General features: G+C 34.8%; 2 protein-coding genes across 4 annotated transcripts in view; one reads left to right on the top strand and one right to left on the bottom strand.

Annotated features, from left to right (window-relative positions):
* LOC136852407 (prostaglandin F synthase 1-like) overlaps positions 1-24,215 on the top strand; it is a 40,803-nt gene that overhangs the window by 2,148 nt on the left and 14,440 nt on the right. The window contains exons 1-9 of one of the 3 annotated variants that reach the window (XM_067127021.1): positions 12,686-12,886; positions 14,554-14,721; positions 15,110-15,227; positions 15,992-16,092; positions 16,571-16,643; positions 17,944-18,082; positions 18,881-19,046; positions 20,298-20,395; positions 21,329-21,434. In XM_067127021.1, the coding sequence (XP_066983122.1) occupies positions 12,815-12,886; positions 14,554-14,721; positions 15,110-15,227; positions 15,992-16,092; positions 16,571-16,643; positions 17,944-18,082; positions 18,881-19,046; positions 20,298-20,395; positions 21,329-21,374 (981 nt within the window). In that variant the 5' untranslated portion in view covers positions 12,686-12,814 and the 3' untranslated portion in view covers positions 21,375-21,434. Of the gene's footprint in view, positions 1-12,684; positions 12,887-14,553; positions 14,722-15,109; positions 15,228-15,991; positions 16,093-16,570; positions 16,644-17,943; positions 18,083-18,880; positions 19,047-20,297; positions 20,396-21,328; positions 21,435-24,215 lie in introns of those variants that run through there. The other 2 variants (XM_067127023.1, XM_067127024.1) reach the window with 2 other exon arrangements.
* Positions 21,869-24,215, bottom strand: part of LOC136852405 (CD109 antigen-like) — a 37,256-nt gene continuing 34,909 nt past the window's right edge. The window contains exon 31 of the mRNA XM_067127019.1: positions 21,869-23,681. Coding sequence (XP_066983120.1) covers positions 23,455-23,681 — 227 coding nt within the window. The 3' untranslated portion in view covers positions 21,869-23,454. The remainder of the gene's footprint in view (positions 23,682-24,215) is intronic.

Here is a 24,215-nt window from a genome sequence, read left to right as displayed (position 1 = left end):
GTCTGAAAATTAATATACCTCCTGTCAATCAAAATTTAAACATATTTTAGTGTTAATTTGGGTTGAAATCATCCTTCTCGGCTCTTGGAAATTCAGCCAGCTTTCATGGAATCTCCAGTAAGAAAACAGCCATTAAAAGTGCAATTTCATAAGAAGGTTCAGTTATAACATACATTCTTCATTTGCTTTGTCGCTTCTGAACGCTTGCTTATTCTGCCGAGCCCTTTGAGAATCTAGAAGTGTGACGTAATGGTCTCATGAAAATGTGGTATTTAAAAGTAAAACCTTATTCACCACCCGAGCGGTTAAAATCACTGTCTATCGTTGTATCTAAACCAGGCACAGCGGGTCGAATCCTGCCGGGGACGAAGCATTTATCAATTATGATTCCGATTGGGTGTAAGTTATTCCCAAGGTGTAGTGTAGTTAACTGAATATTAAACGATATCTGCGGCATAATATTTGTGATATATATATATATATATATATATATATATATATATATATATATATATATATATATATATATTATATGCACACACACACTCACACACACACTCACTCACTCACTCACTCACTTACTCACTCAAAGACCCAATGTATTTGGAAACGTGCTTTATAAATGTGAAGGTTTTTATGCATTATTTCATATTCCTAACCGCGGTTATTTCCACTTAATACCATTTTCATATGCATGCGCGTGAGTGTGAGCGAGAGAGAGAGAGAGAGAGAGAGAGAGAGAGAGAGAGAGAGAGAGAGAGAGAGAGAGAGGAACCGTAACGAGTGAGAGGGTCGAACTAATAATGATCTTCCTGCTTACCAGTACGAATATCCTTATCCCGCGAGGGACATTACACCATTTATGAGTCCATCATTACACCCCCCTCCCCTCCCCTTCCCATGCACGGCATCACAGTTCCACACTTTCACGTTGAGGCACCGAAAGCGTCGTGAACTGATAAGAGGTCTCCTTCACTTGCGCCTTTCATACATCACTCACGCGGTGCACTGTAGGCATTACTTAAGGTCCTTTGCAGCGTCCCTTCGGTCCCTGGCTGTAACCTCTTTCTCTCCTTTTACCGTTCCTCCGTTCATATTCTCTTTTTTCCATCTTACTTTCCTGAACCCTCTCTTAACAGTTGTTTCATAGTGCAACTGCGAGGTTTTCCTCCTGTTACACCTTTCAGACCTTTTTACGCTCAATTTCCCTTTCAACGCTGAATGACCTTATAGGTCCCAGTGCTTGGCCTTTGGCCCAAATTCTATATTCTAATCTCAACAGTTTTATCGTAATAAATCAGTGTTGAATGAGCTGGGGGTGAATCCCAAGTTTTAAATCTCACTGAATGTCTGTCGTTTAAGAACGTGTAGCCTTCGAAGACCAAATTTCCATTCAGGTTCGAATCGTCCTAAGGAACAAGTTGGATGGTTAAACATAAATCTCATTTGAACCCGTGTTAAAATTAAGCTTCTTATTATTTCACATTAATGAAATTTCAAGAACTCGCCAGTCGTGGAATGCTCCTAGTAATAAACTTATTAATGCTTTCATGTTTGTTACTGTGAATTTTTTCCTCAAAGCTAAAAGAAGTGCAGTATTTCAAAAGTAAATGAAATGCTATTCCTTCATTATTCATTGTATTGAAAAGTGGTTTGCATGTAGCTTTTGTGAAGGGGTGAACAAGATATAATAATAATAATAATAATAATAATAATAATAATAATAATAATAATAATAATAATAATAATAAATGTTTTAAATTATCGGACAGTATATGTACAGGTTTTAGTGAACACTAAGCATATTCATCTAATCGTAATCGACAAAGACTCTTTGGGAACAGTATTCATAATAATAATAATAATAATAATAATAATAATAATAATAATAATTATTATTATTATTATTATTATTATTATTATTATTATTATTATTATTATTATTATTATTATTATTTTATCTGGTATAGATGCTAATCTCGGACTAATCTGTATTCCCATATTTCAGCTACCAAGTTTACAGAATCCATGAAGTTGCATTTTATTATCGGTAATATGTATTCTGTAAGCATATATAACTCTACTAAGGTCAGTGACGTTTTTTGAAACATTTTTAGCTTTACTTCAAAAGTCAAAGTCAAAGGCTTTTGCGTGGTGATTAACCTTCGTCATTTTAAAAAAGGATATACTTGACAATATTACCTGATTCTGCTAGTTTTCAAGTTCTCCTCTTTGATTAGAAGGTAAAAACTGTTCTCTACAAATACGAGCAACAAATAGAAGTATCTTAATCCCCGTGACGTTGCAATTTCATTGAAAGGTCATTACTTCCATGACACAAACAACGTGACTTAGGAAGTATCGAAATAATGAAGATTAAAAGAAATACTTCGTTTTCCATCATTCAGACACATTACAGGCATTGTATTCCTGGACTTTGAGGGAAGAGGAGACGAAAATATGTTGAAAAAACTCGATAATCTGTGAAAATCTGTTCGTTGTGGGAATGAGCATCTCAGCACAGTGTTGCCAACTTCTATGGAAAAATTTTTAAGACCGAATTCGCATTATAAATAATTTCATGGCGGAATTTCAATTATAATTTTTTTTATTAAATCAAACTTAAAAAAAAAATTCGAACGGAAACGTAAGCAGTGTTTACATTAAGATTTATACTTTTAATCCACCTGTGAATTCTCCTGACGCCGCTCCACCAGCAACCAACATCTTGAGTACTAATAAAGAGTTGCAGAACCGAGATTTTCCTTTCCATTTAATGCATTCGAACGTATTGATAAGTTGCAAGAAATAGTGGTAAGATAGTTATTTATATTTAAAGAGGAATAACCGCCTTCACGGACGTCAGAGTTGTGAAATCACTGGGACGTGCTTATGTCAACAATAGGTTTCCTTTCAACCAGGGAGTGACCAAGTGTACTGTGTGACTAAGCATAAATTTGGTTGTCATGCAGGTAAACAGCTTTATAGATTTCTTGGTGTTTATTTTTATTCTGAAGTACATGATATTGGTGGAAGAGAAGTAGGCGTTGCTTTTCATCTGTTTTCAAATGGTTTTGTTTGAAGGCTATTTGTTTAGCTCTTAATTTACGAGTTTAAATACGAGGATTCATTTATACCTTCTAAGTACCTCTGGTACAAGTGTTACAGGATCTCAAATATGAATGTCTCTGCTTCTGTTTGTTGTTGTTTCACCTTGGTAAGACCTGGGTATAGAGTTCTGCGATAGCCGATAACTTTTGGTTAACTCTTAGCGACGCAGTAAACTTGGTAATTATTCTTCTTCACTGTCTATCTTATTTCAGGAGGGGTAAGGGATTCGCCGGGCACTTTCTTAGGTTTTATTCTTATAACACTATAATAGTTCACACGGCCAGCCACACTGGACTTAGAAATTTTTCTTGGTTTCAGAGAGGAGAGCGACACAGATCTTACCCAGAATGGGTTCAAGTTAACTCTAACTAAAAATTGATAAAAATGAGCTCTGGACCTATGTGGAAGAAAACTCCTCCTCTTTGAGGAAGCCTACTTTAATCTTAATGGTTCAATTCCAACTCCCACTTTTGGCAAAGGACAAATCAGGTCAATTTTGCTGACCTTTCATTTAATAACCACGTCTTTAGCTCCTCCTTAGGTTCCCATATCTCGACATTGGTTGTTTAGTCTACAACTCGAAACTCCAATCTACTTGGTCTCACGCTATCAACGCCGTGTCTCTCTCTCTCTCTCTCTCTCTCTCTCTCTCTCTCTCTCTCTCTCTCTCTCTCTCTCTCTCTCTCTTTCATGAATAACCATGATCAGTGAATTTCATACATTATTCACTGTAAAAATACTTTCAAATTCACATTGCATAACACACGCTCTCTGTATACAGTTTTTGTCCTTGCTGTATGGTTTCGATACTAATAATTTCTGTTAAGTGTTTTGCCTTCAGCAATGTTTTCCAGGGCCTATATTACTCGGCTGGAAAGTTACACCAACTTAGATACCGGTTTATCGATCCTACACGCACATCACTTTCTTAACCTTTGTTGAAGTCTGGCAACAGTATAGGCTAAACTAATACACATTGAAGAAGAATTGAAAGACATCTATACCGTTCTTACTTTGGTGGCTTTAAAGCCTCATTGTGACCCGTTTTAGCTCTCGTCAGACACCCGACTCCCAACCACCCGACAGCTCTGGAGCAACCTCACCGCTATGGTGTCTTTCCATCGTGCTCTGAGTCAATATTCTCTCTGGTCTTACGATCACGGCATCTTCATGACCAGCCGCTGGGTCCCGTCTTCATCAGCGCTTCTTCTGCCCACCGCCGCCTCTGGGATTTTGATAGCGCAGGGAAATAGCAGTTGTTTTGCTGTCTTGTTTTACTCTCTTTTACTGGTGTTTTTTGCGTACTTGGTCTGTACAAGTTAAAAGCTTATTATTTAACCAAGGTTAGAGGCTTCTTTCATTTTCTTGCGGAGCTGAACTAGCTCATGGGTTCTATCACGTACAACTTTTTGGGATATCTGATAATATGTTTCTTGAATCTGAACTAAGACAAGCAAAGAGAGGTTCAATTAATATTTTAGCTTCGTAACCTTAATTTTCCAGGGTAAAAAGTTTGTTTACTCACAGTGAAACTGAGGAAAAATATACTTTTTACGAACGCATGCGCGCAAACACCGAATATCGCCAGTTCTTACCTAACGTCTGAACTAGTTTTCCTTCCACTTATTCTGACAGCTAAGAAATTCCGCTGTAGAGTCATTTCACGGTAATTAATTTGACAAAGACCCTTGTACGCGTTTTCCTATTTGCGTATAGGAAGTTGGGGGGAGGGGGGGAGCTTTTTAAGGGTAAGATTTATTGTTAACCTTTTTCTTCTTCTTTGTTTAATGACCGAAATTTTATGTTTTAAAGGACGTGACGTCACTGGAACGGATGTGTTAGTCATGTTTGTGTTCTCAAGATAAGTGTGTATAGTTACATATGGGTATTACAGTTGGTTTTTGGACAGGTAAGGACTGTTATATATACAGGAGATGCATGATAGCCGTACGCAGCTGACAGAGAAAAATACATTTATCATGTGTGTATATATATGTATATATATACATATATATGTATATATATATATATATATATATATAATGTGTGTGTATGTGTGTCTGTGTGTATGTGTAACTTTACTCACACATGCGTAGACGCACGCAACCCAACCAGTGCAATTTTACTGTATTTCAAAAAGAAAGTAAATATTCCTCTATACCTTTTTTTGACGTCACTGATAAACCCAGTCTTATCCAGATGTACGACGTCATCGCCAATGTCAAGGTAAATCTTATATTTTTATTTTTTAATTTTTTGTTGAGAGTCATTGCAAAAACATTTTCAAACCTGACATCAATGCAGAAACCTTCTTCCGCACAAGGAATCCCTTTTGGCTGTTTTGCGTCACTCGTGAGGACCTGCGGAAAGGTTTTATTTTGGGGACAAAGGGGCCTTTCTGACATCCTGAAGGCTCGCCTTAGCTTTCCATCTATTTCTGGAATCTCTCTTCTACGCGTCCTCACTCTCAGGTTATGTTCAATAGAGTAAGTGGAGGGAAGTGTTCGGAGCCGTAAGAAAGAGTAAAATAAAAAGCAAAAGAGAGAGAGAGAGAGAGAGAGAGAGAGAGAGAGAGAGAGAATGATGCCACACAATCCAGGTGTTTTAGTGACCTCCCAAAGAGTCAAACAAGCGCACATTTAAAATATAATTTACTATTTACTTGATACATAGTCTCATTTAGAGGCCAGATTCCTCGTTTCCATCCTACCCATTTGAATTAACAGCAAGTCACAAATGATGGCTTTAACAAATACAGGTAATCAGAACAGAAATCCCGTCCTAAAACTTACAAGATGAACAATCGCATTGAATTATTTCTTCATTTTAGATGGCTTTTTTTCGTTATTTTAGAGGCCACAGATAATTTGAAATGGGCCGGAAATTATGTACTTTCTCTGTTTATTGAATTCCGGAAGGGGATTCCAAGGGAATCTTAAAAGTGACGAAACGCATTCTGATTTGCAATAGAGGACGAAGCAACATCCTCCTTCAGAGAGAGAGAGAGAGAGAGAGAGAGAGAGAGAGAGAGAGAGAGAGAGAGAGAGACATACCTCATGGAGGAAGAATTACAAATGACAGGAGGCTGTGACTCAGGTCTGGAGACAGATGGCGTAATGGAGTGATGGAGTCCCGCCCATCCATCATCTCCTTACTCCTCTCTATCTCTCCCTCTCCTCCCTCCCTTCCCCCCCCCTCCCTTCCCCCCTCCTCCCCCCCCTCCCCAACACCACACCATTCATGACCCCGAAATCCTCTCTACCTTCCTCTCTCCCAGTGTCGACCCCCAGATTCCTCAGCTGCGACCTTGAATCTATTTTCCTTTCGGGGGGAAGGGGGTGCGCCCCGGGGGACACATGGCACTCAGCGGCACTGCATTCTGTCACTCTCCGCCGTGGCCCCCTGTCCCGCCGGGGCCGTCCGTCAAACACGCAGGAAGCGGGAAGAGCAACTGGCCGTGGAAATTGAAGGGTATTATTTGTAGTTCCTGATGGGCAGCGGTTCTCACCTCCAGGTTGAGGAACTTCCCCATTCATTCTCCTCTGCTTCCTCATTTCACTTCCCTCTTTAGATCTGTATAGGTGCTTTGCATATAGGAAATAAGAGCAATGTGATGTTTCAGAATTAGTGAAGTCAAATATAAAAGGGCGAAAAGAACAGTAAAGTGACATTTCAGGAGTAATGAAGAAGAATGTAAAATGATGAAAAGAGCAGTGAAGTGTCATTTCAGAAGTGATGAAAAGAGCAGTAAAATGTCACTTCAGAAGTAATGAAGACAAGTGTGAAATGAAGGATGTGGGCTGCTTCGTATTTCTTGCGTCGTAAATGCGTGTGGAAACAACAAATGTGCATCTTATCAAATACACTTTCTGGAAGCTAAACTGGAAATTTAATTATTTGTCACTGCTGAAGCTCAAAATTATTCATTTTATCAGATTTGAATCTATAAATTTTTATACTTGAAATCCTTCATTTCCAGTCATTTCCAGGCGTAGAACCTTTGTATCATGATATCATTGAAAGCCAGACATCCTTCCAGTTTCCTGGACTTTGGGAGCGAGGGATAAAATTGATATTTTGGTTTTGTGGAGATTAGAAATTTATTTTCGTCTCTTGGAGTACACTGTGTTTTGGATGTTGGTGGTCGTAATGTGAGTCCGATATTTTTTTATTGTCTTATCTCTCCTCTCTCGCCTTTCTTTCGCTCTTTCTTCAGTCTTCTTTAAAGGTGAAGGTTTATTTACAAATCAGTGGCCTTTTTAGCAGAACATGCTAGTTTTTAATCACTTCAAATAATAATAATAATAATAATAATAATAAGTTTTCTCCACTTCCTGCAACTTTTAGCATGTTCCATGCTAATTTTTAATCATTCAGATAATAATAATAATAATAATAATAATAATAATAATAATAATAATAATAATAATAATAATAATAATAATAATAATAATAAAGTTTTCTAGGCTTCCCGCAAACAAGCATTAAGTCATTTCCTGTTTGTGGAGGCAAAAACACTTTTCTCCAGATTTAATTTAGTTCTCTCTTCTCAGCTGTATGAGTGCTAGGAACCTGTTTCCTAACTCCACAGGAGTTAAGTTTCTGTATTTTGCTTGCATGGAAGCAGCTAGAACATTCCTTGCATCAAGTTTCTCAAGCCAGTTATGTTTCAACTTTCTGTGATATTCAAGTTTCAGAAGGCAAAAACTTTTTTCAACTTTAATGGAAATTAAAACACCGTTTTCCTTACTGTGGGACTAGGACGGCTGAATCTTACCCCCAGGGAATAAGCAGCGGCCTAACCCAGCGTTTGCAAGCAGTGGCTATATGGGCACTTCCCGCTGAGGTGCCTGATATGACCATCAAGCAACGTTTGATATTTTGACCTTTTTATCAGTTAATCAGTCACTCAAACCATAATTGACATTTTCTTTCTTCACGTAGGTATGGCCTTAGTTGCTGTGCACACTTATTCTCTATTATTGCAATTATTAGGTATTATCTTCAGATTCTGTTATTTATTATTATTATTATTATTATTATTATTATTATTATTATTATTATTATAGAGGCTTGCTTTTTCACTGTTTAGTTTTCTGTAAAAAAATAAAACCTATTGTGCCGGCTTTGTCTGTCCGTCGGCACTTTATTCTGTCCGCACTTTTTCTGTTCGCACTTATTCTGTCCTCCCTGAGATCTTAAAAACTACTGAGGCTAGAGGGCTGCAAATTGGTATGTCAATCATCCACCCTCCAGTCATCAAACATACCAAATTGCAGCCCTCTAGCCTCAGTAGTTTTTATTTTATTTAATGTTAAAGTTAGCCATAATCGTGCTTCTGGCAGCGATATAGGATAGGCCACCACCGGCCGTGGTTAAAGTTTCAAGGGCCGCGGCTCATACAGCATGATACCGAGACCACCGAAAGATCGATCTGTTTTCGGTGGCCTTGATTATACGCTGTAGCGTCTGTACAGAAAACTCTATTGCGTCGAAGAAACTTCGGCGCATTTTTCACTTTTTGTATTTAGCATTCCGTACCTGAATTTCTGCACCCACCTAAGATCCCTTAGTGCGAGTTTGTGTGCAACTGTTTTTTTTTTATTGTCATCTTTCTTATTTTTAGTAGTATTTCAATATTACTATTGTGATTACTATTATTACGAATACTGTTGTTGCTACTGTTTCAGCAACTGATTGGATATAGCCGATTACTATTTTTATCCTTTTATCTCGTGTATCTAAATTGTGCGTATTGTATTGGCCACTACTTTGTATATTCCATGCGTATGGCCCCGAGCTGAAATGAAGGATATTATTATTATTATTATTATTATTATTATTATTATTATTATTATTATTATTATTATTATTTTATTTTTTATTTATTAATTATTATGATTACTATTATTATTATTATTATTATTATTATTATTATTATTGTATTTTTATTATTATTTTTTATTTATTATTATTATTATTATTATTATTATTATTATTATTATTATTATTATTATTGAAAGACTAGGCACTGAATTATCCATTCATGTGATCTAAGAGAAACTTTATGAATCGCCAACGTTCAACAGATTCCGTGGAAAAGGAGGGAATGTTTACGTTCGCTAAAAAAGTAAAAAATAAAATCAAGTCTTCGTAAAAGCAAGAGAACAATTTATAGAAACGTTCTAAACTCCCTTACGATTTCTGGACATTTCAGAGCGGATGTTCTGGTGTATTAAAAAGAAGAAGAAGAAGAAAAAAAACAGTATTTCACAATTTATTAGGGGGATACGGAAAGAGCGTTTATCCGGTAGCAAATTCGTAATATCAGATGCTCCAAAACATTCGACGGATGTTGCTAACATTCTTCTCATTCGGCGGGAAAGTCTGTGGGACCCAGATATGAATCCTACCATGAGAAAGTCTTGTTTATTTGTGTATTTGGTTTTTTGTGATGTATATAAAAAATGTGGAGACTATTTTTGTTATTTTTATTTTTTATAAACATAAAAAAATCTGTAGGCTATTTTTGGGATGTGTACAAAGATAGTCTAAAGATCATTACATTAAAACGCTTAATGCAGTAAAAAACAATGAGTATTATCTTGAAACGACATTTTTTAAAACTCATGACGAATTATCATTCCGATAATCCTGATAAGTTGGTCATTCCGATAAGTAAATAACCCACAAATCATTTTTAATCATCGAAATGATTCACCGGCTCTCTCTCTCTCTCTCTCTCTCTCTCTCTCTCTCTCTCTCTCTCTCTATCTATATATATATATATATATATATATATATATATATATATATATATATATATATATATATATATATATATATATATATATATATATATATATATATATATATAAATATATATGTATAAAATTACAAGCAAACGCATTATCACTAATCACAGGCGGATGCTGACTTTTTGCACAGCCCTTGCTTTTGGCCCTTGTGTAAACAAATATAAAAAATAATGTTACCAATAATGACTCAGCTTCCGGTACACAGGGAACCATCAGCATGACACACCGATTGGATAACGAGCTACGAATCGAAGATTGCCTAAGAAGGAAATACACGAATGAAACGCGAATAGGATTCTCTCATTAGACCGTAATACGAAACTACAAGCGCCGGATCGAGTTGTTAAGATGTACAACAGGAGTCTTTAAAGGGAGAAAAACTGTCCCTTCATAGACAGAGATAGAGAGAGAGAGAGTTCGGGAGATTTTACGACGGGGAAATCATCCTATAAATCATTGCTTTATCTTGTTATCTAGATGATTGTAGTTAGACAGGGCATCGAGAGATCAGATTTCGGTGGCTGTTCCGCTGAGAGATCGCGCAGCAGCTGTGGAATGCGTTCATTGATATTTATATGCATGTTTGTTAATCCACCTCTTCTTCTTCTTCTTCTTCTTTATGAACCGGAACCACCCACCCGCTGCAACCTTTTGTTTCGACCAGCTGGGCAAATGTCAACTTGCTTATGAATATGAAGTATTTTTTCTGAATAATAGTTACGAATGTAAATAAAGAAAGCGTTTCTGCATTCATTCATAAAAGCATGAAGAGGAATTATTTACGGATGAGACTTCTTTATAGGACCAACGGTAATCATTGAGCTTGTCGTCTGTGCAGGCTTATGCAATCACGTTTATAAATTTCGTTTGCTCTCATTGAAACCCCGTTTTTGTAATATATATATATATATATATATATATATATATATATATATATATATATATATATATATATATATATATATATATATTCTTTTACATCAGACATACAAATTCTAGTTTCTTAAAAGATCGAAGTATATGATAATACATTATTCCATATCAGTAAAAATATATTCAATAGTATCAGAGGCAGTAACTCTTGATTAACTCTGAAAAGCTTTAAACTTCACCACCACCATAATTTTGGAAACTGTAAAGCAGTCCAGTTAGTAGGGCTCACCTTAATTCTGAAAAACAAATTTTTCGACTATTTTCGGCAGAAAATTTAAAGATATCAGTTAGAACTTAATGACAGTTACTAAACTTTCACAGTTATGATTATATAATGGCTTATACAAACAATGTATTCGCTTCGTAAGATAGTATATTATAGAATACATTGATCTTGATAAAGCTAATAAAAAAATAACCCTGTTATACCACTTAAAATATGGACAGGTTAAAAAAGTAATACAAAAGAACATGCACAAAATATTTATGTCATTTTCTAATTGCACATTTACTGTTATATCTGTGATTCCATATGATGTGTTTCAATAAAAAAAAATTATGCTATTAACTTGGAAGATTCACTTACAAAATTTTTGTAGATTCTTTTGAGTTTTAAATATCATTTTTCGTGCTGTGATGTCCAGATGTTTGCTTCTTAAAACAATATATTGCTCATTGCATTAAGCGTGTTGTGATATCCAAGGAAGAAACAATAAAAACTACATAAAAAAGCGAATATAAAAACAATGCTAAAGTTGTCCCAAGTGGTTTTCTGAGCTGCAATGTTTCTTAAAAACTACTGAAATAAAATGCATATTCTACATAGTCGAGGAATGGATTTTAAAAATATTACTTTAGAAAAGCATTTTCTTGAAATAACTGCTCCCTTGGGGGTTAATCACCCATTGTTAGTGAACATTTCCCAGGGAAATTCATCATTGATATATTTATTATAAATGAGACAAGATAAAAAGAACATAACGGCCTGAAATGACTGCTGTGGAAAAGTTTCTGATTGTGCATATATAATCAGCAGTTCTGCCTGATAATTAATGATATGACTTGCTTCGCAAGCATTTTACTCGATTTCCAACACTTTTTTCCTCCTTTTTTTTTTTGCTTTGAAATCCGTATCTTCATTTCCTCAGACCTTGGTTATCTCGCAAGTCATCATTACCACCATCTTGCAACTATACAGTAACCAGATTCCCATTTTAATTGGCATTTGAGCTCATGTATCTCAAGTACCGTAGAGCAATTCGGAGAGAAAAATATTGATCCTTTATTCGCGACTGCACCCAGTAGTTTGTTCCTTCTTCACATGTTATTATGATTCTTTAATTTTAAGTTAAGACTATGATGCATTGTAACGATCAATCAGCGATTTCAGTGTGGCTGTTATGTAATTTATGTAAAGGGAAAGCATCGTCTCAGCAACAAGTACTCGAAACTTTAAATTTCGTTTCTGAACTGATTTTCTGGTCTAAAATGTACCCGAGAAACATTTTAGACATGAATGTTACGCCACATGCACTGAGTTCATTAGAACGGAGATAAATAACATTTTTAATTAATGCGGGCGTGCGGGCCGGGGGAGGGACCTAGGGACAGCTGTCGGTGTTTATAAGTTTCGTTCTTTACATGGGAGAAAGCTAAGTGGGTTGCTCCGTGAACGAGAACCTATGCTGGCATAAGGGATAGCACAGCCAATAATAATTTACAAAATTATTCAAATTTTATTTATTAACAAGAACCTGTATAGGCATAAGACAAGCGTAATCCATAAAATGAAATGTTTAAAATAGTCATAATGACTAGGCCTAGTCTTCTGTCACTTATAACCGACTGCCCACATGATAAACTTCTTATGTAACACTCGGCGCCTTCGCTAATTTCGTTAGCGCTCCCATTTTATCACGTTGGTGTAATTTGTGTATTCGAAATTGGTAAAAATGAAATCTGTACCCTCCGTTGATCTGCCGAATGGAAAGAAAATGCCGATTATCGGGATAGGAACTTTCCAGGTGTGTGGTTAAACTAGACCGATCTTACTGGTAGCTGATTGTGAGTTTAACCTGCACCCATCATATTGCAATTTGTCTTTTGACACTATTTTTTTTTTTTTTTTTTTTTTGGTAGAACCAAGTATTAGCTCTGCGTCGGGTATTACCTTGGAAATTGACTCTTTGTATGGTATTTTGGGGCTTATCTAGAAATTACCGTTGTTTTTTGTCGCTCGACTGTAATTAATCTGTAATTAACTTCGGTAATTCTAAGCCGGCTGTCCGCGGTGTGCTAGACTATGGCAGTTGACGTTTTCCTATGTTATTTTACTTGTTTTACAAGAATTTAAAGTAATATTTTGTCGGCCGGCTGTAACTAAGCTGTCATTGACCTTTGAAGACTACGCGGCTTGAATTGCCTAACGCAGGGTAGGTCTAAGCCAGCATTCCGCGGCAAGCCCCCCACCCCTCCATAGCTATTACGGCAAAATTGTAACCAGTAAACACCCCTAAAAATAGCAACATAACGTACCCTAGAGGTGTTTACTGGTTACAGTTTTGCCGTATTAGCTATGGAGGTGGGGGGGCGGGCTTGCCGCGGAATGCCGGCTTAGACCTACTCTGCGTTAGGTAATTCAAGTCGTGTAGTCTTCAAAGGTCAATTACAGTTTAGTTACAACCGGCCGACAAAATATTACTTTAAATTCTTGTAAAGCAAGTAAAATAACATAGAAAAACTCCAATTGCCACAGTCTAGCTCACCGCGGACAGCCGGCTTAGAATTACCTTAAATTCAGAACTGATTATATTTTTGCTATCGCGCATGCAGTGTTATAGGGAGGGAAACTTTTGGTAAAAAGTTTACTTCACCGGGGGTTCGCCCTCCTGCTAAATAACACGGCCTACCAGGTTAGGTTAGGTACGGTATGTTAGTATGCTTCCTTTTTATTGTAGATTTCCTTAGCCAATCCCTTCTTGAACATATGGCTCCATAATGCCTTTCGTATTCGTGGAACCGTTCCATACAGTCCGTGTGGAGCTAATACTTAGAAATACCCTTTTTTTTTTTTTACTGGCCAGTAATGAAACTTAGGTTAGTTTTGCTACGCCTCTTTAAATTTTGGAAATTCTGTAGACTCTGAGTAAATGAGCGATATATAGTTATGATAGGCTAGTAGGCCTAGGCTACATTGATAATGTCACATGGGTATGAGGATAGGGGTAAGATTTTGCTTTGAACAATTTATTGCATATTGGAGTAAAGCATGATTTTCTGATGTTTTAACGTGCACTAGGAATGTTTCAGACATTCGTTTCATTAGCAAATAAAATCATTTTCATATCAAGTACAGCAATTTTACACATGTATAATTTATTTATGAAAAAGGCAAGCTGGTTTAAAAGATTCTGATATTTATGTACAGGAATTCTACAGAAAAGCACCATTGGATGCAGTGTCTAGTATCAGCTTTTCGGGGATGAATGCAAAAATATAAAAGACAATAAATTTCTCTTAATTACCTCACCTTCCCTGCATGATGTACACCCTTTTCTATATTGTTCACTCAGAAAATTTTATTAATAAATATCTCTATGCGAAGGATTAAACCAGTAAATGAGAATAAAATTAAAATTAAATATAGTTGTAAAGGTATAGTGAGAGATTTGTAAATTTTCTGCATTTATAGGCCAAAAGTGAGGAAATCAAGGCTATTATAAATACAGCATTGGAATGTGGATACCGACACATTGACACCGCATTTTTATATCAAAATGAGTCGGCGATTGGAGAGGTCCTTGATGAGTGGCTTAGCAGTGGAAGGATTTCACGTGAAGATTTATTTGTGACAACTAAGGTAGAGATTTTTTTATTTTAATGAATGTTATTGGTTTTGTTATCTTAAAATTTGGCATTAATGAATCATGAAGTGGGCTTTAGCTTAACTTTAAGGAGCAAAGATGGAAATTGATATTGAGTACAGTGGTTACAAATGGGTCTGTGCTCAGACAAAATTTCAGCCATTGCTCTACATTGTCTTCTTTACTGTGTTAAATCAGGTCATCCATAAAGTTTAAATCATTTATATTTCTATCTGTTACTAAAAACAAGTACTTAAAATAACACACTTATCCATAATATTTAATTCAACTTGTTTAAACAGGTGAAGAAAGACATTTGTAAGCAATGGTCTGTAGCTCGGAAACAAAAATTCTTATAATTTTTGAAAATTTATTTTTCTGCAGTTGCCTATGGTTGCAAATCGAGCCGCTGATGTTGGCAGATTTCTTGACAAATCCCTAACAAATTTACAGTTGTCACATGTTGACCTCTTTTTAATTCATCATCCTGTTGGCATGAAAGGTAAGAAGCACGAGTTTAGAATGACCCTGATGCTAAATTCAGGATTACAGATTCAAACTAAGTAGCTAGCTTCATGACGGCACCTGTCACTGAACAAATGAATGGATAGTTGGGATAGGTCTGTACTTTTGTGGTTGCCCTTTGTTCTGTACTAGGCCTAACATTGATCGCCCACTCTTGTTATTTATTATCCATGTTTTGCATGGGGATACATTAAAGATTTCTCTTGAGTTGTGCCTGTTCACAAGAACCTCACTCATGAATTTTCCAAAAGAAGAAGAAGTTATGTTGCAGTTCTCTTGGCTGTCTTCCAATGTACCTACCTACCAATCCATCACTTCTTGTAATAAGTCTAGAAAACACAGGGAATATTTTACCACCAGAGGTGCAGACTGTCTTGGATACAAACCTGGTCAGCTGAAAGTATTCTTATGCTTAAACTGTCTGAATTTTTTAATGCTTAGGGTAGGCAGTTATAAATTGATGGATTTGTATGAAAATTTTTAAAGTAAACAATTTTTTTTTGGCTTGTTAACCAACATTTTTCCATATTATCCTTTTTTCTCTATTATTGCACTGATGCTTTGAATATGCATAAGATTATTCTATAGTAAAATTATGGTATCCAGATGTATAATTTTGTAAGGCAAAGTAGCAAATGTGAAATAATTATATACTCTGATGTTTATGAATCTTTCTGCATTCAATTTCTGTATCACGAGATTTATGTGACAGTGTATGTTTATGAATCCTTTACTTTTCAGGTAAAAATGACGATGATATCTTGCCAAAAGATGAACTTGGCAACATGGTTTTTGACTTTGACACAGATTTAGAATCCCTTTATAAGGCAATGGAGAATCAGGTATTTTGATTAGCTTTTGCTGTTCCCACAACCGGTTTATTGGTAGTCATGAATTATCCACAAACAGTAAATTATTTGAATTACAATAGAACTCATTTTAGTTTCTTAAAAGAGAGGTCTTTTACAGGTGACTTACAGTGTACAATTTACTGTAGCACAAAAGTACTGTATCATTAAATTCATTAGGTCATCAGTGTAGAACAAACCCTTTGGGGAAGACCACAGAAAGTCTTAAAAATGTGCATAGTAAGTAATATTGTCTTACTTCTCAGCAATTATAATTATCATCACTTTACCATCACCTCTCAGCCATTGGCATTTATCTCACATTTTTGTACTTTACCAGTGAATTGCTAATGGAGTGGGATGGTTTTCCTCATTATGAAAGAAATTGCATTTTTAACTATATGAAAATTGTAATTAAATTAAGCGAAATGTCATCATGTAAACTAATTATTCATTTTTTGTATATTGGTAGGTTGACAGTGGCAAGGCAAAGTCTATTGGACTTTCAAATTTTGACTGCAAGCAGGTTGAGAGGATTTTAAAAGGTATGGAAAAATTTTTAATAATTTAATCTTTTATTTAACCCATATGCCAAATCTGTTAAAAGATGGGAAATTCAATCTTTGAAAATATATTTCCCTCTTGAATACTAATAGGTTATTGATACACTTAGACCAAGATGGTCTTATTGATACACTTAGACCAAGATGGTCTAAGTGTAACAAAGAAATGGTTTTAGTTAGCTGGCAGTGCAAGTGATCACTGTGTAATATATGCACACAAAGTAAGGGCCACACGGCAAAGTCTTCTGCACTTGCAATCTTCTCCTTGAGTAACATGACACTGCTTGATGGTGTTCCACAGTTATACAGTGCTTTTTTGAATTATCGAGAAACAATACAACATTTTGAGAATGTTTTTGAACAACCTCTATACCAGTTGTGTTGTTCATTCAGACACCAAATTGCAAGTTATAGAAAGAAAATTGCTACTAAAAGATTTATAAAACCTCATTCAATGAAGGAACCCTGATTAACATATGACTGCTGACTACTTTACATCGCTTTTCATTATAATTTTCAGCCAAGTGACAGACTGTAATAAATTCTGTTTGAACAATTCTAGATACAAATCCATTTTGAAGGTTGTTCTAGATGTAACAGGTTTTGTCTAAAAGTATTCCTTGTAAGTACACTGGCAGTAAGTTTCAGTATGAAGACGAGAATATAGGAGTTATTCAACAACTTTCCTTAGTGGTTGGAAGCCCTACCAAAAGTGAATCCATCACTGAATTTCAATTTTTGTGGTGTTGGGTATATAAAAAAAAAAGCACATTTGTGAAACATAATCATTTTACATTTTATATTTTAAGTTCACGTAAGCTTTTAATTTCATTTTCATTAGTAGACATTTCTTCAGTTTCTTTTCATGCTTTACATTATATGTAGACGTATAGTGTTTGGTAACACCCATGATAATAGTTCTTTGCATCCACATCCTGTAGAACACGGGTTTCACGCTAGATATTATGTTATGAATGCATTGCTTAATAGTAAGCTTCATTATTTAGGATGAATCTTACCTACTGTTAGGTGATGAGAGATTTGTAAGCTATATTTAACAGTTGGTAAGTACTATCCAAATATTAAATTTTGTTACAAAAATTTATATATTTTGAAATCATTTATCCTTGGTGGTTAAACAGAACTCTGAACAAGAATGAGGAGACTATTTTAGTATTTGTAATGTATTTTTTGTTACCAAGCTTTTGATAGTATAATTGACCAAGTTCAGGGAGGTAATTATATTTTTAATCAGCCTATACCTTATTTTTGTTCTCTGTAGTGTGCCGTATCAAGCCAGCAAACCATCAGGTTGAATTGCATGCATACTATCAGCAGAGAAAGATGAGGGAATTCTGCAAGGAGCATGGTGTGTCAATATGTGCATATGCTCCATTGGGTGCCCCATATAAGCCTCCAAGGTATGTAAAAAGTTACCTTAATCTGTTACGCATTGATTTTGTAAGGTTTTGTGCATATGAAGATATATTTTAAATTAGAAGATATATTTTAAATTACAACGTGATCCAGATTTACTTACACTGTTAATACTTTTCCAGGTTAAGATAATCATGTCTTATGACCTATTCTTTTGTTTAATTCAGCACAAAATCCAGTTTTGTTAAGTCTCAAGTAGAAGCTTTTATTGTAATCAGATTAATTATCTTGTAGCATGTCACACAGTACTTGCACTGGTGAACAAGATCCATGATGCTTGTGGTGAAGAACCCAAAGAACATGTAAATACCTTAAGGTATTTAAAGTGCTGGTTTTTTACCTGCTTTGTCAATTCCAGTTATATATGAATAGCAGAGAACTGCGTGTCTTCTCTCATTGACATAGGGATTCAGGAGACATGAAAAAATAGTTTATATGTTGTAAGAACTCATAAAAAATAAAAAATGCTTAAAGAATAAATACAAACTTTCTGTTCTACTAAATGTGCTCTCCACTTGATTTTGTTTCTGGTTTACTTCCACTCATTAAAGTAACTAATGCCAGTTATTAGTAGATTGTACATAGAACAGAAGGATGCTCAATAGAGAGGAAGATTCTGAGACACTTTTTCATAATTAATGACTTTTTCCAGTAAACACTGCCTTGTTCGAGGCAGTATACTCTAAATAAAATAAGATGGTTGAATTCAAAGAACATACAAATTATTTAAGATTCTTGTTTGCACAAGCTTGCAAAATTTCGTAAGTCCTTCTAATTCCCAGGGGTTCCAAGGAAGTTCCTGTCTTGCTAGAACATCCCACTGTAACCTCATTGGCTTCAGGCCATAACAAGACACCAGCACAGATAGTACTTCGGTTCCTCATACAGTTGGGTATTATAGTTATCCCAAAGTCATCAAGGCCTGAGAGAGTACGCGAAAATTTCCAGGTGATTAATGCTTGTTTTTGCACGTTGAGGTCAAATGAATGGATGTATTAGTTGAACTAATTTTGATACTACATGACTGGTTCTGTAGTTTAGGTAACCATTAATCCAGCTTCATCAGATACCAGTGATTAAGAAGCTTTGGTTTGTGATTATCATATGATGGGTTCCTGAACTCATATTTATTTATATTTGTTTCACCACAAGCTCCATTACTTTCACCTAGCCTCTTCATGCGTCTGTATTAATCCCAGACACACATTCTTTTTAGAAAAGAAAAAGAAAGAAAATAAAGACCTGCTCCTACCCCCCTAGAAACCCAGTGACTAACTAGGGCAGCTACTGAAGATGCGTTGACTAGTTTTCAGCTCATGGTATCCCCAGAATCTGTAGTGTTTTTTAATGATACAGTCATCCCTCATTACTTGTTAATTATTAATATCCTGTGCATTGGGTTACTTAGGAGAAATTGTTATTTTACTGATTAATATCCTTAACCATGTTTGTATCTTCATACTTTGAGCAAAACTATGTAACAAATGGGATTGGTGAATACAGAGATTCTTAATACTCCTGTTTACCAGTATACTGTGACTGCATTTAGTGATGGCTGTAAGCAAGTTGAAATTAATTTTAAACTACTACCTGGTCCTGACCCCAGGTCGTAGATACATTAATGGCTTGCATGTTTTTGTTACTTAATCTAATGTTAGTTTATATTATAAAAATTAGTTGTCTTACCTCGCATTTTTCACTGAGCTGTTCCTTTTAAATACTGCATACTGTACTTCATATGCTGTAGGCAAAGAAATTGGTGGAAATTTTTGAAAAAAGAGTGATGGGAGGGAACTTATTTCACATCCTCTAACCCCATAAATGGAAAATTTTTTGAAAAACATAAATTTTTCCCTCTGCAATTCATTGTACTGTACTAGTTTATTTTTTAAACAATTGGCAAATGAAGTTTTTATCGGAAGCTGAAATGAACCATAAGATAGAGATTAAACATGCTTGTGTATAATTGGTTTATGAACACCATTGATTGCAAACAAATGAATATTGAAATACTTCGGTTATACTTAGTGCATAAAATTCCTATGACAGGCAATTTTGTCTCATTTAGCTACCCACATCTTCTACAGATGTGTGTTACTAGGCATCCTGTACTATACTGTACAGTATTTGCACATGTGAGTTCCTTTACTTATTGAATACCATTTTTGTAACCTTCAGCACTTTTATGTCTCTCAACAGGTTTTTGACTTCGAGTTAACTTCACCAGAAATGGCTTCACTTGAAGAGCTTGATCAAGGAATTGATGGCCGTCTTTTTGACTTCCAAGTTTTTAAAGGGTAAGGGATCACACTTGAGTTCTTCCTTTCTGTTTACATGTATTTTGAATCAGTGTTGCATTTAACCTTAAAGGTTGCATTTAACCTTAGATACTTAATCAGGCAAAGGACATTTTCAAGAAGTGTCTAATTTTGAATCTCGTTATGGTGTGCGTAAACCACTTCTGTCTATCTGACATACTTTTGTGTGCGTAAACCACTTCTGTCTATCTGACATACTTTTTACTTATATATTTTTTTAATATTTTATTTGTAATTTATATGTGTATGTGAAACAAACAAGGGCTTTAATAGTCTGACACTTTTATTCTGGAGTATCAACCTCGTATCCATATTTACTGAAGAAAATTCTCTAATTATCCAGAAATATGAAGTTTTATGGCCTGCATTAATAATGTTTCTTATTGCAGTAGCCGTGTTCCAGAACCTACAGTGAATAGTTGAAACTGCAGACCTCAAATGTAACTTTGTGTGCTTGCATACAAATACTGCATATTCTAAAGATTATTTGATAAATCCACTAGATCAAAAACACTATTATTATACAGTAGTAAAGTGAATCAAAGATTTGTTCTTACTTTAAATTTGGAAATCTTTGAATACAATTTTAATTATAATCAAGGATTTATGTTTTTTCACTGAGAAATCCTTCATACTTTCTCTTTGGCTTAGAAGCATGAATACTTTCTCTTTGGCTTAGAAGCATGACCATCATCACGACTGTTATTGCTTTGTGGCCTTAATTAAAGCACATAAGGGCTTTCAAATGCAAATACAATTGTCAACTGTGGTAATGGATACAAATTATCCAATACTGTTTACTTATGGATTTTTTGGTTTCATGTAGTTTTTAGGCAGCTGTAAACTGAGGATATTGTAACTATAAGAGAAAAATACTGTACTGTATTGAATATGTTACTTTCTTATTTTCAGAATCGATAGACATCCAGAATTTACATTTGGCACTCAGTCAAGATGAGCTGAATACCACATATGCTATGAAATAAGTGGATAATGCCAGAACATTAAGCAGTAAAATGTAAGGAAATTTGGATCTTTAATTTTTCCATCTCTTGCGATTGCTTGCCTAACATTTTATTTAGTAACTTTTCTTTATACAGTAATCATATAATGCATGTTTCCAGCTCTTTTGAGTTTCTCTAATAACCATAGATGCTAGAGTAAGTTCATTATAAATCTTTTTAAAAATAGTTGATAAAAATGAAGAATTTGTAGCTTTTAACTGTTTTTGTCTCATTTATAGTTAAAATAGTTTCTGACAAGTTTTTTTCCCACACATCCATTGTTTGCCACAAATCCTCTCAGTCAGCGTTTCTTAAAAATATAATGGGTTTTTTATTGCCTACTGCTCCTACAGGATTATAAAACCACCACCTTATATGTAACTTACGTTGTGTAGGAACAACTCATATATAGTATATAATCAAGTGTCAGGGGGAAAAAAAAATTCAGTTTATTAAAAAACTTTCATCAAATATTTTACAGCACACAAACATCTATGCAGTTGGCATGTCAGTGTAACGTTGAAAAGTACAAGTAGTCGCGAGACATTCATTATCCAGTTACCATGAATATAGACTGGAATCTACAATTCACAAAATTCTTAAGTTACAGAAATCTTCTAAATTGTTCAAAAGAACAAATATTCTAGCTGAACAACTGAAAATCCTAGAGGACATGCACTGCCTCTTTAAATTTAACACTGACACACTATGGTTGGTACGTCTAAGTGTCTTCTTATACTCTTACGTTACACTGTCCAAGAATTAAACCTTTGTAGTTTGCACAGACTGCCTTGTATCAAATCCTGTTTACAATTTTCAATGCTTTATTACAGAAGTTATCTAACACACTGATACAAAAAATATCAAGAAATGTACAAACACTGTAAGAAACATACTATCAATTAACTCGATATAAAAAATAGCTCCAATATTAATACTTGCTATACAAAGCATCATCACATTGTTAAGTCAACCACAAATACCATAAAACTTTAACACCTAGATATAAAGGTACATTGAATTAAAAAATGTTGAATTAATATTCAACTGGACGGATCTATGTAAAAACACATTAGAATAATTATATTCTACGGGATAGATTTGAGTCAAAACAATATATACAGTTGCAGATTAAAGGTCAAAGGCACAAGAAATATCAGGTTTTAGGTTCAGAAACAGCCTATCATGGATAACAAAAATTTAAAATACATCACCCAGGAAAAATACAGATGCATCTGAGACAATGGAAATTTACCTTCAAAACAGCCGAAAGCTCGACACTGTCCAAGTCACAAGACACAGTTGACTTATACAGACATTAATTGAATATTTACTCAAGACAATTTTAATAATTGGTACTGGTGTACAAATTTCAGGCTTACACCATAACAGACAGAGACTCATCTCTGTAAGTATAAATGCTCAATACTTTAAATTTTAACAATTTCAAATGTAAACATAACTATGACAGTAATATTGTACCTAAAGTACTTTTTAACACTAAAAAAAAATAGTATCCCTACACGTCATATCAAATAACCAGTAACTACTGTGCATGTTTGTAACAGATTAGGCTATGAAAAGTCAAGTAATCATTTACAAATCGAAAACTTTCATCAAATTCATACATTAGATAAATGCTTGAATTTCAAAAACATATCTATACAATGTATTACCTTCTGTCATTAATAACTGTACAACAAATATAAAAATTAAGTGAAACACTGCTGTTATTTTGAGTGTATCCTTGATACTTTATACTCAAAGCAACAACAATTTAAGGAGAGGATTATTAAATTACAGTTTCTCAAACCACATTACAGTAATTAAAACAAAAAACACATACAACTCAAGGTAATGGTACATGTTGATGTAAGGCACTTAGTGATGACGTAATTTATTCCAATTCATGTTTTTTTTTTCCCTTCTAGACTAAAAGAACTTGCAAGTTCCCTTTAACATGTCTTTGGCCTGATATGAGAATTTCAGCTACACAAGGCAAGACTCTTATGACTGCTATACATAACCCAACTGCTAACCTATTCTATGAGACCTGCTAAAAATTCTTAGAGAAATGTGGGAGCTGATACTCTGGTATATGTAAACCACTGCAGATGTGGAAAAGAGAATCATGAGGTGAGGTATGTTCACAGATGGTGCTGAGCTGTAAATTGGACAATAAGGACACTGGTAGGAACCACAGACTTCACAGATGTCAAGTGTGTTTACAGTGGAGTTCATCATCACCATTTGGAAACGTTCTGAAATAATGCAAAAGAAACTGATCAATTACAAGTAATGCATGAGAAACAGAGCAATTACAAGGATGAAATTTAATTACAAAACCTTCAATAACCACGAATAAATATCTTTTGCTATATTTCATTCACCTGGTACAGGGATAGAACCACTAGTACAGTACTGTTATAAGTTATTTTTATATTTTGTACGAATCTATAAAAACCCACCAAAATTTTGTAATTAATAATATTCAGTTTTAACATATTGAAAATCATTTATTACGGTAAGATGTTAAAGGAAATAATTTAACCAGACCAATGAGCTAAAAATCATGGCTTCAATATAGCTGGCCCAAGGGTACTTTTTTTTTTTTATACTGCATAAGGAATGAGATTACATTTTATCTGGTTGAGCAAACAGTATTAAAGCTATTAGGGCACTGTGCCATGTTTTACAATAGACAATAAACTCTCTTTTAACCTTACTAATAGGTCCAAAGGGTGCATAAAACTGCAAAATGCAGACAATGAAATAAAACTATGCAAAGCCCACCT

The sequence above is a fragment of the Macrobrachium rosenbergii genome, chromosome 25 (genome assembly GCF_040412425.1).
Source record: "Macrobrachium rosenbergii isolate ZJJX-2024 chromosome 25, ASM4041242v1, whole genome shotgun sequence".
NCBI lineage: Eukaryota > Metazoa > Arthropoda > Malacostraca > Decapoda > Palaemonidae > Macrobrachium > Macrobrachium rosenbergii.
Note: the sequence above shows the minus strand (reverse complement) of the source record. Positions and strands in the feature narration are given on the sequence as shown.